Genomic DNA, 15,651 nt, shown 5'->3' with positions numbered 1-15,651 from the left:
CAGACCCCTGACCCCGCCCAGACCCCTGACCCCGCCCAGACCCCTGACCCCAACCAGACTTTGTGTCATCAGGGTGCTTCCTCCTTTCTGGAGTGGGGTGCACACCTTCACCTCTGTCTTTTCTGTGCACCTTCTCACAGTTGCAGTGGGGGCCCCTATGGAAATGGGTCACAGGCATTGCTATGAAACCAGAAGCCAGCCCCTCAGTGAAGGCGTGGCCTCTGCCATTTGGAGCAGACTCCATCATCTTCAGTGTGTCTTTTTGTTGTTTTAGAGATAGAGTCTCTCTATTATGTAGCTCTATGTCCTAGGACTAGCTTTGTCGACCAGACTGGCATTAAATTCACAGAGATTCACCTGCCTCTGTCTCCTTCATGCTAAAAAGAAAGGCATGCACTGCCATACCTGGCCTATGTTTGATTTTCTAAAGACAGATTTTTTTAATTTTTTAATTTTTAATTATGTGTATATATGTGTAACTGTGCATGTGACTACAGTGCCCAGCATTAGCAGAACAGGACCTAGGATCTGATCCATTGGGGTTACAGTTTTGGGTGGCTGTGAGCTGCTGTAGGTGCAGGGAATGAAACTCCAGTCCTCTGTGAGAGCAGCAAGTGTTCTTCCATGTGCAAGCATCTCCCCAGGACCCCAAAGGTGCCTTTTCAAAGTTAGGCTTTGAGAGGAAGAGACGTCTTGCTAATAGTCAGGCACACACTAACCCAGGTTTTATCTCCCAGGACTCATGCCTTTGAGTACAGTTTCCATATAAAGATTTTGTGCGGCTGAGAACTGGGCATAGTAGGTAAGGTGCATGAGAATCTAAACTTGGATCCCTAGAACCTTAAAAGCCAGACGTGGCAGCTGTGCCTATCGCCCCACTACTCAGGAGGGGGTGGAGGCAGATGCATCCCTGGAGCTCTCTAGCCAGCCTAGCTCAGACACTGACCTCTAGATTCAGTGAGAGCCTGCCTCAAAATGGAGAGGTGGAGAGCAGTGAAGGACACCTGAAGCTGGCATCCAGCCTCTGTACATTACATACACATTGCAAACACACACACACACACACACACACACACACACACACACACACGCTGGACTTGACTGATGCAAATTCCAACAGGCAGCTGGACGTCTGGTAGGACATAGGAACAGTTTTGTGACGTTAAAGTCTGAAAGGTCTTTGCCTGACTTTTCTTGGTCCTTGGGCTCCACCCAGGGCTCTGTCCTATCACCTTGGTTTCATTTCTGGTGTGAATTCCAGAAGCTTGTCCACAGGGTCCCAGAACGTCGACACACTGAGCCTCCTCTTCCACAGGGTCCCAGGACGTCGACACGCTGAGCCTCCTCTTCCCCCTCATCCCTTGTTGGTGAAGCTGACTGTGGGTATCTGGTCTCCCAGGATGCCCTTTATGCTAAGAACCCAGAAAAGGATTGCCCAGCACAGGGCTGTCCTTCAGTAGAGGAGCTCTGCCCTGCTTTACTTTGAATTTCTGATTATAGGGACGCCAGGACTTAGGCTTGGGAGATTCAGCATCCCTGTGGTACTTTACATGTCTGACCCATCCTATCTCACTGGGGCACCTTTACCTTTCAGCTGTCCATGTGCTGAGGGTATATGGTCTGACCTGGGGAGGAGGTGGGCCTGGGGCACAGGTATTTGCGACTGTTTCACAGGGAGCAGAGGAAGATCCTTCATGCCTAAGCCAGTGCATCTAAGGGCAGCCTGAGGTGGTTATGGTCCTAGACAGGCACATGGTGCATCCAGAATGAAGACTTTCTTTCCCTTATCTGGTTGGTGCAGCTCTTTCAGATATTATCAATGACATTTGAGTGCGATTGCCATAGGGAACTCCAGGCAGTGCATTTTCAGATACTGTCCCTCTCAGGGGGCAAAAAGATGGTGCCTAAAATCAGAGGAGGAGGTTTTGTCAAAGGGCCAGGCCTAGGCTTCTCCCCTGTAACGCCAGTACTCCAGGCAGGAGAGTTGTCATCATTTAAGGAGCCTGATTTGACCTGTGCTGACATTGGATGTGTGAACATGTCTCTGCTTAGCTATGCATGCTCCACAGAGTACTTATGTCCTAGACAACTGTGGTAGTTGGTCACTCTCTTTGGGCCTTGGAGTCTCCTGTTTGTGGTGGTTTGAGTGCTAAATGCCTTTCATAGTCTTGGACATTTAAATCCTTCGTCTTCAGTTGTAGCACTCGTTTGGAGGTGTTAGAAAGTATGACCTTGATGAAGGAAGTATGTTACTGGGAGAGGGCTTTGAGATTTAAAAGCCTAGATCCATTCCTGGTGTGCCTTCTCTGTTTTATGCTTGTGGCTCAAGATGTGAGCCCTTCTTCTGCCACCAGGCCATTGCTCTGCCATCATGGACTCTAGTAGCTCTTTGGAACTGTAAGACAAAATAACCTCTTTCCTATAAGCTGCCCTGTTCATTGTGCTGACTAGTGTTATGTCAACTTGACACAAGCTAGAGTCACTGGAGCAGAGCAAGCTTCGTTTCAATTGAAGAAATGCCTCAGTAAGATCAGGCTATAGGCAAGCCTGTAGGGCATTTTCTTAATTAGTGATTGACAGAGGATGGTCCCGTCCATTATGGGTGGTGCCATCCCTGGGCTGGTGGTCCTGGATTCAATAAGAAATCAAGCTGAGCAAGCCATAGAGAGCAAGGCAGTCAGCAGCATTCCTCCATGACCTCCGCATTATCTCCTGCCTCCAGGTTCCTCCCCTGACTTCCTTTGATGATGAAGTCTAAGACAGTTAAACCCTTTGTCATCATAGCAATAGTAAGCCAATAACTGAGACAGTCATGGTGCTTTACCACAGCAGTAGAAAAGTAACCAAGACAGCACCTTTAGTGAAGGAGTTCCATGAAAGGCGCTCCCCTCTCCCCTTGGCTCCTAGCTGTCCTTCCTGTGAAAATACGGCATTAGGACACTTTCTCTCTGCTAAACTTCTGGTATAGAGTGAGGATGGTAGTGGAGGACTGTCTCCAAGCGGGTGTGGCATGGAGACAAATCTTCTGGTTTCCTTGGTAACAGCAGAAAAGCAGCACATGGTGATAGGAATGTTTCGTGCTGCTAGCGGCCAAGGAAGCCCCATGCACCAGGCTCAGCCTGTGCTCCTGCTCTGGCTCAGGGCGCTTGGAGTGCCAAGGCTCATTTCTCTGCGTATGTGCAGAAAGGGTGCCCTTGGCACCCCCAGGGCCCGGAGGGGAGGTGACTGGGACAGGTCACATGTCATGGGACAGAAACACTTGTGCCTCTTGCCAGGCAAGGAAGAGCCCAGGAATTAGCAGATGGAGTTGCAGATGAGAACCTAGGGGTGTAACTGTTATAATAGTAAGAATATATAGAAGCTGGGCTGTATCTATTGGTAGAGTGTTTTTCTCTCACACATGAAGTCCTGGCTTCATTGCTAGCACCACGTCTAACAGATGTGGTGACACGCACACTCACAATCCCAGAACAGCACTCAGGAGGTAGACGCAGGAAGATTAGACATCATGATCATGCTTGACCACATAGCAAGGTTGAAGTCAGACCAGGGTCCATGAGACCTTCCCCAATCAATCAACCAACCAATCAATCAATCAATCAATACAATACAATACAATATTATATGATGAACTATTGAAAGAATAAAGGCATCGGCTAAAACCTCCAGCTGACTGCCCACCCTCACTCTAGGAAATAACTCCATGGAGGTTTCCTCTGGGGGCCACTCTCACCTGTCAGGAAGGTGGCAGGAGCTCAAGCACTCTGGTGACATCAGGAGGGTTCTCACATGCTTGGGTTAACCAAGACTAGGATCTGCACAGCCTCTGTCAGGGTTTGTGACCACCTGTCCTCTCTCTGAGATGGGTCCAGAGTGTTGGGACCTTTGTGACTGTGACTCCCAGTTGATTGCATAATAAACCTTACCTTTATCCACTGTCCATCATCTCCTTGCCTCTTCCACGGAGCTTTTCAGCTCCGATCTGGAGAAGCCTTAAGAGCCAGATGCCATGTAGCCAGGATTCCCCAGGAGTCCTGTGCACATAGTGACTTCCAGAGCTCAGTATCAGATCACCCCTAGTATTAATTTCCACAGACGCCTATGGTGGGACTGCCTCCTGAACAAGCCAAGCTTATTACTCAGATCCTCCCCTGGGTGTTTCAACCTCAAGAGAAAGTGTGATGTCCTCCTAGCAGACCTGCCCAGGGAGTCCCAGGTACCAGCTTCTGTCTCTGTCTTCTAGGCAGGCCTGGCCTCCCCCGAGAACTCGGAGCAGCTCATCATTGCCTTGGAGCCCGAGGCCGCCTCCATCTACTGCCGGAAGCTGCGGCTGCACCAGATGATTGAGCTCAGCAGCAAGGCGGTGGTCAATGGGTACAGCGCCAGTGACACAGTAGGAGCGGGGTTTGCACAGGGTACCTCTGTTCTCTCTCTCCCTCCCTCTGCTCGCCCCTCCCAACCCCCAGGTGTTACTCAGTTTTGAAGATGCTAAAGGCCCCTCAGGCTATGAGGGTCAGGATGCTTCATGAGGAGGGTGGGGCTTAAGTTCTTCTTTCTTTGGTGTTTCTATCTGGTCTCTAAGAAGAGTTACCCATAAACTAAGCATTGGCTACCCAGGCTTGTCACCCCTTGGGGACATCTCTCCAAGAACCCAAGGGTGGCCTGAGAGTGGTTCTTAGCCTCATGTTTTACTAGGCTCTGAGCCTGCCTTGTATATTAACCGAGTTGCTCTAATCTAATTTGCCTGTTATTAATTTCTCCATTAACACTGTTGACTCACCCAATGAGCTCATCAGGTGCCTTATACACACCAAGTGGGCGGATCTGTCCTACCCTTAGCTGTGGGAAGGAGCACTTGCTCAGCCTGGCCTCGGCTGGGTATTTTAAGGAGCTTTGCCTTTAGAATAAGTCACTTACATGAAGGGACTGTCCTGGTCCCCAGAACTGCTTGCTCTGTGGGTAGGTCTATCCAGGGCTCCCTGGGTTTTGGAGAGGTGATGTCATGGTCAGAGCACCACTGAAAGTTTGAGTACTAATGGAGAATACCACTTCTGTTAGGAGGTACTGCCCTCCCCAGCTCTGAGTCCTGCTCAGCTCCTAGATGAGGATCTACCTAGTGGGCAGAAATGTGTCCTCTACCCATGTCCATCCCCAAGCGGCCCTGGAATGCCCAGGTCCAGTCAAGGACAGGAAGAACATTAGTATTGCCTGGCCTAAGCTTGGACCTATCTTTTCCATGGTCCCCACACAGGAAGCCTGACTCTGCTGTTGCCATGACCCCAGGTGCAGGCTCACCCCTGAGCAGATGCACTTTCCATAGGTGTGTGTGTGTGTGTGTGTGTGTGTGTAGTTTTCTGCAGATTATGCCTCAGTCATCTTCACCAGGACAACTCTGTCCCAGGGGACACCCTTTCCTTTTAATTCCTAGGTCTGGTCGTTAGTTGTGACCAGGAGGTAGCAAGAACTATGCTTGTCCCCAGCTGCTGTGTCTGCTTGCCAGGGGCTATGCACTAACACCTTAGATCTGTTTTCCCAGAATGAATGCAGAGACTTTCCCTTAGGCTCAAGGGCTGGATTAGTCTTCATTCTCATTAATCCTTTGCTGAGGGATGCCAGGGCCAGCCTTTCCTCTAGGGAACTCGAGTTATCATTCCAAATAAAGACACATCTTTCTCTATAGTCTGATTTGAAAGAAGGCCAAACTTGTACCCTAGAAGCTACTTGTTGGTTCATAAGCAGAGACACCTATCAGGCTCTATGACTCCAGCACAGCTTTTACATCCGGCATACGAACAGCCCTCGGTTATCAGGAGGCATCTGCTGATTTTCAGGAGGCATCTGCTGATTTCAAGTGAGAGCCTCCTTGGGAGTTTGGTTTTGGATTTCCTTGCCTCTACTCTGCCTAGTCTCCCCTTTAATCTGCCATGTCAGCCACTGCCGTCATGTCTGTCCCGTAGCCTGTAGATTTCGCTACAGTCATGTGTATGCTCACATGGGCCTTCCTTTTGGTTTAATTTTGAGCCTTCATGTTGACTAACATGCCTCCAGGAGCAGCAAGGATGGGGCTCAGGTCTCAGCCTTGCATTGCCATTGGACTGGCTCTCTGAGGGATGAGGAGCTGGGGGACCTCATGGGAGCACTTTTTCAGCACATCTGGCATGCCGTGGGTCTTTCGTAATCACGGGTGCTTGGGCAGAGGCTTCTGCAGAGGGATAGAGCTGGCAGACATTGAGCATCCACAGTTAGGGTTTGCAGAGTACAATAGTTTACTCTTGATAGGTTTTAATGGGATCCATAAAAGAGACATTTGTCCAATCTTGGGCTTAATCTACCTGAAAAGCTGGGATAGTTCTTTGAGAAGTGGAAAGATGTTTTGCCTGGCCTTCCCCGGCTTTTTTTTTTTTTTTTTAAATGAATGCCATTTTGTGGCTTTCTAAATTGTTTCAGTGAGCTAGGTCCCTGCAAGGTCTGAGGCATCATTTCTTGTTATTGCTGTGCCTAGGATCTGACCGCAGCCTCCTTGCATGCTAGGAAAGTATTCTATCTCTAATATACTTCACCTGCCCCCAGTGTGTGAAGTAGGAGAGAATCCTGGGTTTGGGAGCCCTCCCAGGGTGTCCCTTTGACCACTCCAGCCCAGGCTTTGAAGAACTTTGAGCCAGCTGGGTGTTTGCCAGTCTAATCCTGAGAGAAGTAGATTTTGCAAACACTTTGCTTCTTACAGAAATAGGCTAGAAGGTGGAGGATGCTGTTGGATAATCACTAAGGAGGGATTCTTGGGCATACCCTAGAGATTCAGAAGTAGGGTAGCTCAGGGATTTAAAGGATGGTGGGGAGGGAGGGGGAGGTAGATGAAGTAGCCGAGCCTTCCTCTGTCACCCCAGGACAGCTCTAACAAGTCATTCCTCGAAGTTATCATTCCCTGACCACTAGGTGTCCTAGTAGGTGTTCTGCCTCTGGTGTGACCTACTGTGTATGTAGAGCTGTCATTCCAGGTATGTCGTAGACAAGAGGGTACATTAGGGAAGCAGGAATCTAGACCAGCTAGTGATATCCCCATGTTACAGATCAGGAGAGTGAGGTCTGACGGGCTGAAGTGATTGGCCTCAAGGCCCAGTCGGCTGTGGCTGCTTTTCTGGGTCCATGGCTCTGCTTTTTCAAACTTAGGAATTTTAGATCTTAAAAGTAGCAAGGGTCTTTGGTCCGGGGACTCATATTTCCAAACAAGAAACCTGGGATTTCTGAGTCTTTTGGCTTCACCCAACTTTCCTCAACTGAGCACTGGGCAGTTACCTGTGCCCCATCCATCCCAAAGGTGGTCCAGTCACTGGACACAGAGGCAGAGGCTTCTCCTGGCTCCCCTAGATTCAGATGTTACCTTGTGGGCGAAGTGCCACTATGTGGCAGATGCGCGCATTGTCCTCAACAGCTGTAGGAATGGCTCTCCATCCTTTTATCCTAGAGATTCCCATGAGGAAGATGAGTCCAGCTTTCCAGAGCACCATGATGTAAAATGGTTTAACCCAGTGCATCATGGGCCGCTGGGAAACCTGCCCATTTCATTGTCCCACTCCCCAGAAGAAAGTCACTAGAGCCAAGAATCTCGTCAGGGCTTCTTCACAGCCGGGCACAGGCAGAGGCGAGGCTTCTTCCCTCGGAGGGACGAACTTTCTGGTGTTTGATACCGTGTTTATTAATCCTTTCGGCCCACGTGTCAGTAAACATTCTATCCTTGAACCCACCATGCCGTTGTCTCCAACAGCTGCAGATGACTGTCTGCTTCTTCATGCTTTCTTATGCTTGGTCCCTTTTCCTTTCTTTCCTTCTGCTGGCCACTAGCAAAGGAACATGTTCGACGTAACCGGCAGAGTCGGACCTTTTTGGTGGAGAATGTCATAGGAGAAATCTGGTCTGAGCTGGAGGAAGGTAGTGTCTTGAGATGGCCTTTCCCTCTGCTTATCACTATTCCTCTTCACCGTTGGCACAAGCGCTTTCATAATCATTACATTTGCTTTTCGGGAAGATGCTCGGTGACTGGGTGCTTTAAAGGCCGCTGGTTCAGGGATTGCCCTTCTGGGAGCTGCAATTTTGCATGTGAGAAAGCCACGGAAAGAGTCTTCCAAGGAAGATAGAGCTGCCCAGTTCTAACTGCATGCCATGGGGGTTGGTGGGGACACAGCCCTGTGTGCCATGAATATTTGGTCTTCTAGAGTCTCTCACCTAGCTGCTGCGTCATGCATGCGTAGCCCTCCTTCTTGGATGGGTACGATTGGATTCTGTAGTTATCGAATGACTTGCTGTGCTGCTAATTAACAAAGCCCACCATGCAGATGATGCTTACTGAGCCAGGTGATCAGTCACCAGCTTGTTTAAGGGGGAACAGACACGTGGTGTATCTTAAGGTTGTTGTCTTCTGTGCTAGGGGACAAGTACGTGGTTGTTGACAGTGGTGGAGGCACGGTAGACCTGACTGTCCATCAGATACGGTTACCAGAGGGGCACCTCAAGGAGCTGTACAAAGCAACAGGTGAGCCGCTGCCTTGCTGTGTAGCATTCCCAGCCCCTACCCCCGCCCCCCTAGTTCACCCACTACAGACTTCTCTCGGCATGGCAAGCATCTGGACTGTGGGTGGTAGAGGGCCATTCCGTGTGTTTACAATTGGAAAGCAAACTGTATCTAAATGTCTTCCAAACCTCCCCTTGAGTTCGGCCATCAAACTGGATAGAAAGGAGTGGCTCTGCTTCTGAAGCTTTGCCAGGATTTGCCTATAGCTTGGCGTCACTTCTGACTGAATCTAAGGCCAGGTTTCTGCACCTGGAATAAGATCACCAAAATAAGGAGCATACCTTTTTCCCCTTGCAAGGGGCAGTCTGCTGAGGTCAGGCCATCAATAGACTGCACAGGGCCTGAGATCCACTGATTCTCCCAGTCCTTACCTGTGAGTTTCCTAAGAGGGAATATTGTGATTTTTGAAGTTAGTTATCTGTATTGATTTCATTTATAAAAAAAAAGATAGCTGGGCAGTAGTGGTGCACGCCTTTAATCCCAGCACTTGGGAGGCAGAGGCAGGTGGATTTCTGAGTTCCAGACCAGCCTGGTCTACAGAGTGAGTTCCAGGACATCCAGGGCTACACAGAGAAACCCTGTCTTGAAAAAAGAAAAAAAAAAAAGATGTAAATGGATAGGTTGCTGCAGGGGGAAAAAAAAAACCTCCAAAGAATAAGAGCCCAAGGGTTTTGAGGTGTGAGTGGGGATGTTAGTTGTCTGTGTGCCAACTGCTCCTCAGTGTGCTTCAGAGAACAGAGGGAAGACCAGTGTTTCAGTGCTTGAACGTAGTCTCTCTCAGTTCTCTCAGTTTCCTAACATCACTGACTCCCAATTTGTCCTCCACTCAGGTGGACCGTACGGATCCCTGGGAGTAGATTATGAATTTGAAAAACTGCTTTGTAAAATATTTGGAGAGGATTTCATCGAACAGTTTAAGATCAAACGCCCAGCAGCCTGGGTTGACCTAATGATTGCCTTTGAGTCTCGCAAAAGAGCCGCTGCACCGGATCGAACCAATCCCCTGAACATCACTCTGCCCTTCTCCTTCATTGACTACTACAAGAAGTTCCGGGGCCACAGTGTGGAGCATGCTTTGAGGAAGAGCAAGTAAGTTGGCTTGACCTGAGTTCTGACCTTATGCATGGTGCGCTCTTAAGCAAGTGACTCAATTTATCCATACCTCAATTTTACTTTTGCTATAGAAATAAGACTAATAATTCTGCTTGCCTCAAAGGGTTGTTGTGGGAGTAATACGAGTTCCTGTCTGTTAGACATTTAACATAATACCCACGTCACAGGAGGCATGATCTCTGTTTTAGCTGGTATGTTCACAGAGAAAATAGCTTATGAAAGCAGGATCTTAGTCACCGTTCTACTGCTGTGAAGTGACACCACACCCAAGACAACTCTCATAAAGAAAAGCTTTTAATTAGGGGATGGCTTACAGTTTCAGAGGTTCTGTCCATTATCAGCATGGCAGGGAGCAAGGAGACATGCAAGTAGACATGGTGCTGGAGAAGGAGCTGAGAGTTCTACATCCAGATCCATTAACTGTGAGATAAATAGAGCTAGAGAGCAGGAGAGGGATAGGGGGAGAGGGAGAAGAGGAAGAGGGAGTGGCCGAAGCTGGGCCTGGACTATCATGGGCTTTTGAAATCTTAAAGTCCCATCCCCACACTCCATGACATATTTTCTCCAACTATGCCACAGCTCCCAATCCTTTTCAAGTAGTGCCACTTCCTGATGACTAAGCATTCAAATATCTGAGCCTATGGGGGCCATTCTCATTCAAGCCACAAGGCTGGCTGCTATAGCACAGTGTGTAAAATAGGACTTGGCGGTGTTGTACTAGGTGAACAAACCACAGTAGGAATTTGTTTCTCCTGCTTCTCCAAGGCCGTAGCTCGCATATACAGCTCAGATTACTGCAAAATTAAAACTGCAAAATTAAAACTGCAAAAGTTTTAAATATAAAAAAACACTACATGTCTGATAACTTCTAAAAAGTTTTTTTTGAGCCATATGTATGTGGTAACCTGTGCATGCCCACAGTCATATAAGTGAATGTGTGTATGTGGGGGGGGGGTAAAGGGGGAGGGGGATAGAGGGGGAGGGAGAGAGATAGAGTGCTTTTTTAAAAAAATCTCTGGTTAGCATCATCAGTTTCTGTCTCATTGCTCTAGTTTGTATCAGTATCCAAATGAAGGCTACATAGTATCTATCTCAAGCCCCATGCATACAAACTTCCCTCCCGGTTTCACCCTTCATTATGTATTAATTGTCAAGGCTGACTGGCTTCCCTGAGAGCTTACCACAGTCTATGTTTGCTCACTGTGTGCCCACAGGCTCCTTGGTCTGAGTATCTGTCCCTTACTATGCTTTTGCAAAAATACTGACATTGAGTGTTAGGCAGATTCAAGTTTGAATTTTTGGCAAATCCACTTAATGTGTGGCAGTTTTCTTTTTATAGATTTATGTTTATTACCACACAATAATTGTATGTATTAACTTCATCGAGACTTTTTTGTGTATGTGTATAATATATTCTGATCTCATTCTTTGTCTTACTTAGTTAGGGTTCCTGTTGCTATAATAAAACAGCATGACCAAAGCAAGCTGGGGAGGAAAGGGTTTCATCTCAGGTTCCCAGGTAACAGTCTGCCACGGAAGGAAGTCAGGGCAAGACAGGAACCTGGAGGCAGGAACTGAAGCAGAAGCCATGGAGGAGTGCTGCTTACTGGCTTTGCTCCTCATGGTCGCTTATGCCATCCAGGACCACCTGTCCAGGGTGGCATCACCCACAGTGGACTGGGCCCTCCCAGATCAATCACTAGAAAATGCAGGCACAGCTGGGCATTAGTGGTGCAAGCCTTTAATACCAGCTCTCAGGAGGTAGAGGTAAGCAGATCTCTGAGGCCAGCTTGGTCTACCGAGTGAGTTCCAGGACAGTCAGAGCTCCACAAAGAAACCCTGTCTTAGACAATAAAAGAACCAAAACAACAACTAAAGGAAGAGCAAGCAAGTGAGCAAGGAGAGAGAGAGAGAGAGAGAGAGAGAGAGAGAGAGAGAGAGAGAGAGAGAGAGAGAGAGAGAGACAGAGAGAGACAGAGAGAGAGAGAGAGAGAGGAGAGGGAGAGAGAGAGAGAGAGAGAGGAGAGGGAGAGAGAGAGAGAGAGAGAGAGAGAGTAGATGTAGACCAGTTTGATGGGGGCATTCTCTCAATTGAGATTCCATCTTTCAGAAGACTCTTGCCTGTCTGTGTCAAGTTGATACAAACTATCCAGCACATCCTTTATCACCCTCTCTTGTCCCCTCTCATCCCATTCTCTTCCCAACCAGTCCCCTTAACTTTGTGTGTGTGTTTGTGTGTGTTTGTTGTGTTTGTGTGTGTGTCCCACATTCATTAGAGCTGTGTCCAGGAGCGTTGGTGAGGAGCCCTTTTCAGGAAGATGGCATCTTACCACAGTGTCTCTGGAAGGAGAGCATCTCTCCCTCTCCAGCAACCATCACTACTTACAACTCTCAGGGGAAAGTAGGGCTTCATGATCCTTCCTCTCCTGTGACAGAATGTTGAAAGCCTGACCTCGGGCAGTTCTGGTGTGGGTGATCACAGCCGCCTCAAGTTCCTATTTTGTCCCATCAGGGAACATGTGCAACCTACTTGTCTCTTCTGTTGGATGTTAGTGTCCTCTGATGATCACGGCCCACATTTCATTAGGGATGGGCCCATGTGTGCCATGCTACTGTGTCTCCCCCTTTCTGTTTGGTGCATCTGGAACACTCCTAAGGAAACAGTTATTCCTCTGTGGTTTAGTTACTACAGAAACAAGGATAAATAGGTATTCATTCCTCTAGTTATTTTTTTTTTCAAGTGGCTTGGTGGTACACAACTTTAATCCCAGCACTAGAGAGGCAGAAGCAGGAGACTGTTTGGGGCCATCCTGGTGTACATAGTAAATTCTGGGCCAGCTAGGGCTAGGTGGAATGATGAGACCCTGTCTCACAAAATAAAGTGGATCCTGGTATCCTCCAAAATGGCAATGAGTTTTATTTTATAGGGAAATGGGGACTTGACCATGGCTGGTGTGTTTTAAAGCATAATAACTTGATGCCGAGCATCCCACCTTGGACAGGAGCAGCCTCTTCCATGTGGTTCTGAGTCCCTCTGACACAGCAGACAGCCTCTGAAATATCTTTGCCTTCTACTCTATGAACACTCTCTAGATTCACATCATACACTCTCTGCCCCCAAAAAGGACTGGGCCATTTCTCCCAGAAGCCTTGATTCCTTTTAGAGAGAAACAAAGTAGATTTGATTCAGGTTTTATGCCCTCTGTACAGGGCCACACCAAGCTGGTTGTCTCACTGCGATGGTGTTTCTTTGCCTCATTGGTTCCCCTGGAGAGAACCTGCCCTCTGGGTCAAATCCCAGGTCCTGGGCACACAGTTCCTGGGGCCTTCCAACCCTCCCAGTGTGGAAACTAGCCAGTTACAACCAGCCACAAGGTCATGCCCCACCACACTGCCCTTTGGCTTATGCCTTGGAAATATGTCCTGGCCCAGGAAGGTGGGGTCTCTACTGAGAGTCTGGGTAATGAATGGTTTCCAATACTGTTTAGTTCTCAACCTTAGTTAAACTACAACAACAACAAACAAAAAAACAAACAAACAAACAAACAAAAAACCAAAAACTGAAACAACAGCAACAAAAAAACCATTGCTGAATGTTTCACAGACACAGCATCTACTTGATCTTCAAAGCCTGTGCTGGGAGAAGCACTAAGGTTACAACTGTTAACCTTGGCTTCCAGCCACAGAGACTTGGCTCAGAGAAGGTGTGTGTGTGTGTGTGTGTGTGTGTGTGTGTGTGTGTGTGTGTGTGTTGAAAGTCCATGGTTACTAGGTGATGGGGCCACTGCAAAACCCAGCTACCTGTTCAGTGTTCTTAGTACTCCACAGTTCTGCTCTGGTCATGCTGGGTCGTGGCTGGACACCCAGAGGCCCAGAGGTGGTCTTGTAAGGTTAGGTTCACCTCTATGACACCTCAGGGTTCCTGAGAGCTGAGGAGGTGTGCCTAAGCACAGGCTTGTAGCTTAGGTCAGTTGAACACACTCATCCTATGGGCCTCTAACATGTGTGTGTCCAACTATCACTGGGTCAATATGAAAGGCAGAGACTTATCTGGTTCTAGACATTGGCCTTCATTATGCTGGGAGAGTTTGGTGCTAGTGATAAAGCAAGGAGAAACAGATAAGTTATATCTTAGCTCTAGAGCATCTAAGGGTCTGTGTCCAGGCAGTCTGTGTGGGGGGTGATTACCAAGATTGCTTTTGACTTTAAAATCGTAGTGGGACAGATGTTCTCTCAGGCTACACATCTGTGCAGATCAGCCTGGCACTGTGTGCTATTCACTGCTTCTTCCTCTTGATGCTCTCTCCAGTGTGGACTTTGTGAAGTGGTCCTCCCAGGGCATGCTGAGGATGAGCCCGGATGCCATGAATGCCCTCTTCAAGCCGACCATTGACAGCATCATCGAGCACCTCCGTGAGTGTCAACCCAGTCTTATCCCCTGTGGGATAGAGCTGGGATAGGGACAGTACTTATCCCCTGTGGGATAGAGCTGGGATAGGGACAGTACTTACACAGCCCAGTCGGTGTGGAATCTGGATCCGGAGCCTGCTGGAGTGGGCAGGCTTAAGCACTTCTTAAGAAGCAGGATGCTAGACATGGCTCTGAATACTGTTCCTCTAATTCTGCTGAGCTGAGGCCAAGGACCTATCCTTACCTAGGCTTTGCTTTGGCCTTGAAGGTCAGAGGTCAGGGAACTCTGAAGCCGTAATACCCTAGAGTAACAGGCCCTGGGAATGTATCTTGTTTGAAGTGCCAGGAAATCTTAGGAACCCTTGGCTCACTGGGAAAGAAGAAACTGTTTTATGAAACAGAGAAGGATTCCAGCAAGACAGGGTCTGTCTGTCTGTCTGTCTGTCTGTCTGTCTGTCTGTCTGTCTGCTGCCTTCTTGTGTGTTGCTTATCCTCCCCCCAGGGACACCCAGGATCCAAAGCCCTTCATGCATCCTCACCTCTGTGACTATCAAAGACAGTAATGTCTAGCAGCTCGGACCACATAGTTAAAACGTTACTGTTGTTATGAAGAATGAATTCTAATTAAAGTCACCACAACCTCTGACCTCTGCCGGCTTGAGATGACATTGGCACCTTTGTTCCTAAGCAGATAATGTGCATGCTTTCTTCATAAGACCAGCTCAATCAAAACTGGGTTTGATGAGCTCAGGCAAAGCCAGTGTCCAGCTGATGCTTATCGGTCAGCTGACTCCTGTAGGCTCAGACAGCTGGGTCCCCCTTTGTTGGCTTACTTTCGGGTACCTGACCTTCCCCTCTTCTTCTCTTTCAGGCGACCTGTTTCAGAAGCCTGAGGTATCCACAGTCAAGTTCCTCTTCCTGGTGGGTGGCTTCGCAGAAGCGCCCCTTTTGCAGCAGGCGGTGCAGGCTGCCTTTGGTGACAAATGCAGGATCATCATCCCCCAGGATGTGGGCCTCACCATCCTCAAGGGTGCGGTCCTCTTTGGCCTGGACCCTGCGGTTATCAAGGTACGCCGGTCCCCTCTCACCTACGGAGTGGGTGTGCTGAACCGCTACGTGGAAGGGAAGCACCCTCCCGAGAAGCTGCTGGTAAAGGATGGCACGCGTTGGTGTACCGACGTCTTTGACAAGTTCATCTCTGCTGAGCAGTCTGTGGCCCTGGGTGAGCTGGTCAAGCGTAGCTACACTCCAGCCAAGCCTTCCCAGCTGGTCATCATCATCAACATCTACAGCTCCGAGCACGACAATGTCTGCTTCATCACTGACCCAGGGGTGAAAAAGTGTGGCACGCTCCGCTTGGATCTCACAGGGACTAGTGGCACAGCCGTCCCTGCCCGCAGAGAAATCCAGACCCTTATGCAATTTGGGGACACTGAAATCAAGGCCACAGCCGTCGACATAGCCACTTCAAAGAGTGTCAAAGTGGGGATCGACTTCTTAAATTACTAATGTAACTGTCCCTCCGGGCCACCAGTCCCCTGGGACTCATCTGCATTTGCTGA

The 15,651-nt window shown here is 48.7% G+C and overlaps 1 protein-coding gene and 1 long non-coding RNA gene across 9 annotated transcripts in view; one reads left to right on the top strand and one right to left on the bottom strand.

Moving 5' to 3' along the window:
- LOC116104051 overlaps nt 1-3,856 on the bottom strand; it is an 11,289-nt gene extending 7,433 nt beyond the window's left edge. For both annotated transcript variants that reach the window (XR_004123686.1, XR_004123687.1), the window contains exon 1: nt 3,734-3,856. This is a non-coding gene — a long non-coding RNA (uncharacterized LOC116104051). The remainder of the gene's footprint in view (nt 1-3,733) is intronic.
- Hspa12a (heat shock protein family A (Hsp70) member 12A) overlaps nt 1-15,651 on the top strand; it is a 147,038-nt gene extending 131,387 nt beyond the window's left edge. For all 7 annotated transcript variants that reach the window (XM_031390842.1, XM_031390847.1, XM_031390846.1 and 4 more), the window contains 6 exons: nt 4,244-4,415; nt 7,840-7,926; nt 8,423-8,527; nt 9,397-9,655; nt 13,989-14,092; nt 14,961-15,651. In XM_031390842.1, the coding sequence (XP_031246702.1) occupies nt 4,244-4,415; nt 7,840-7,926; nt 8,423-8,527; nt 9,397-9,655; nt 13,989-14,092; nt 14,961-15,598 (1,365 nt within the window). In that variant the 3' untranslated portion in view covers nt 15,599-15,651. The remainder of the gene's footprint in view (nt 1-4,243; nt 4,416-7,839; nt 7,927-8,422; nt 8,528-9,396; nt 9,656-13,988; nt 14,093-14,960) is intronic.

The sequence above is a fragment of the Mastomys coucha genome, unplaced genomic scaffold, assembly GCF_008632895.1.
Source record: "Mastomys coucha isolate ucsf_1 unplaced genomic scaffold, UCSF_Mcou_1 pScaffold21, whole genome shotgun sequence".
NCBI lineage: Eukaryota > Metazoa > Chordata > Mammalia > Rodentia > Muridae > Mastomys > Mastomys coucha.
The sequence above is the reverse complement of the archived record's forward strand: the minus strand, read 5'-3'. Positions and strand labels throughout refer to the sequence as shown.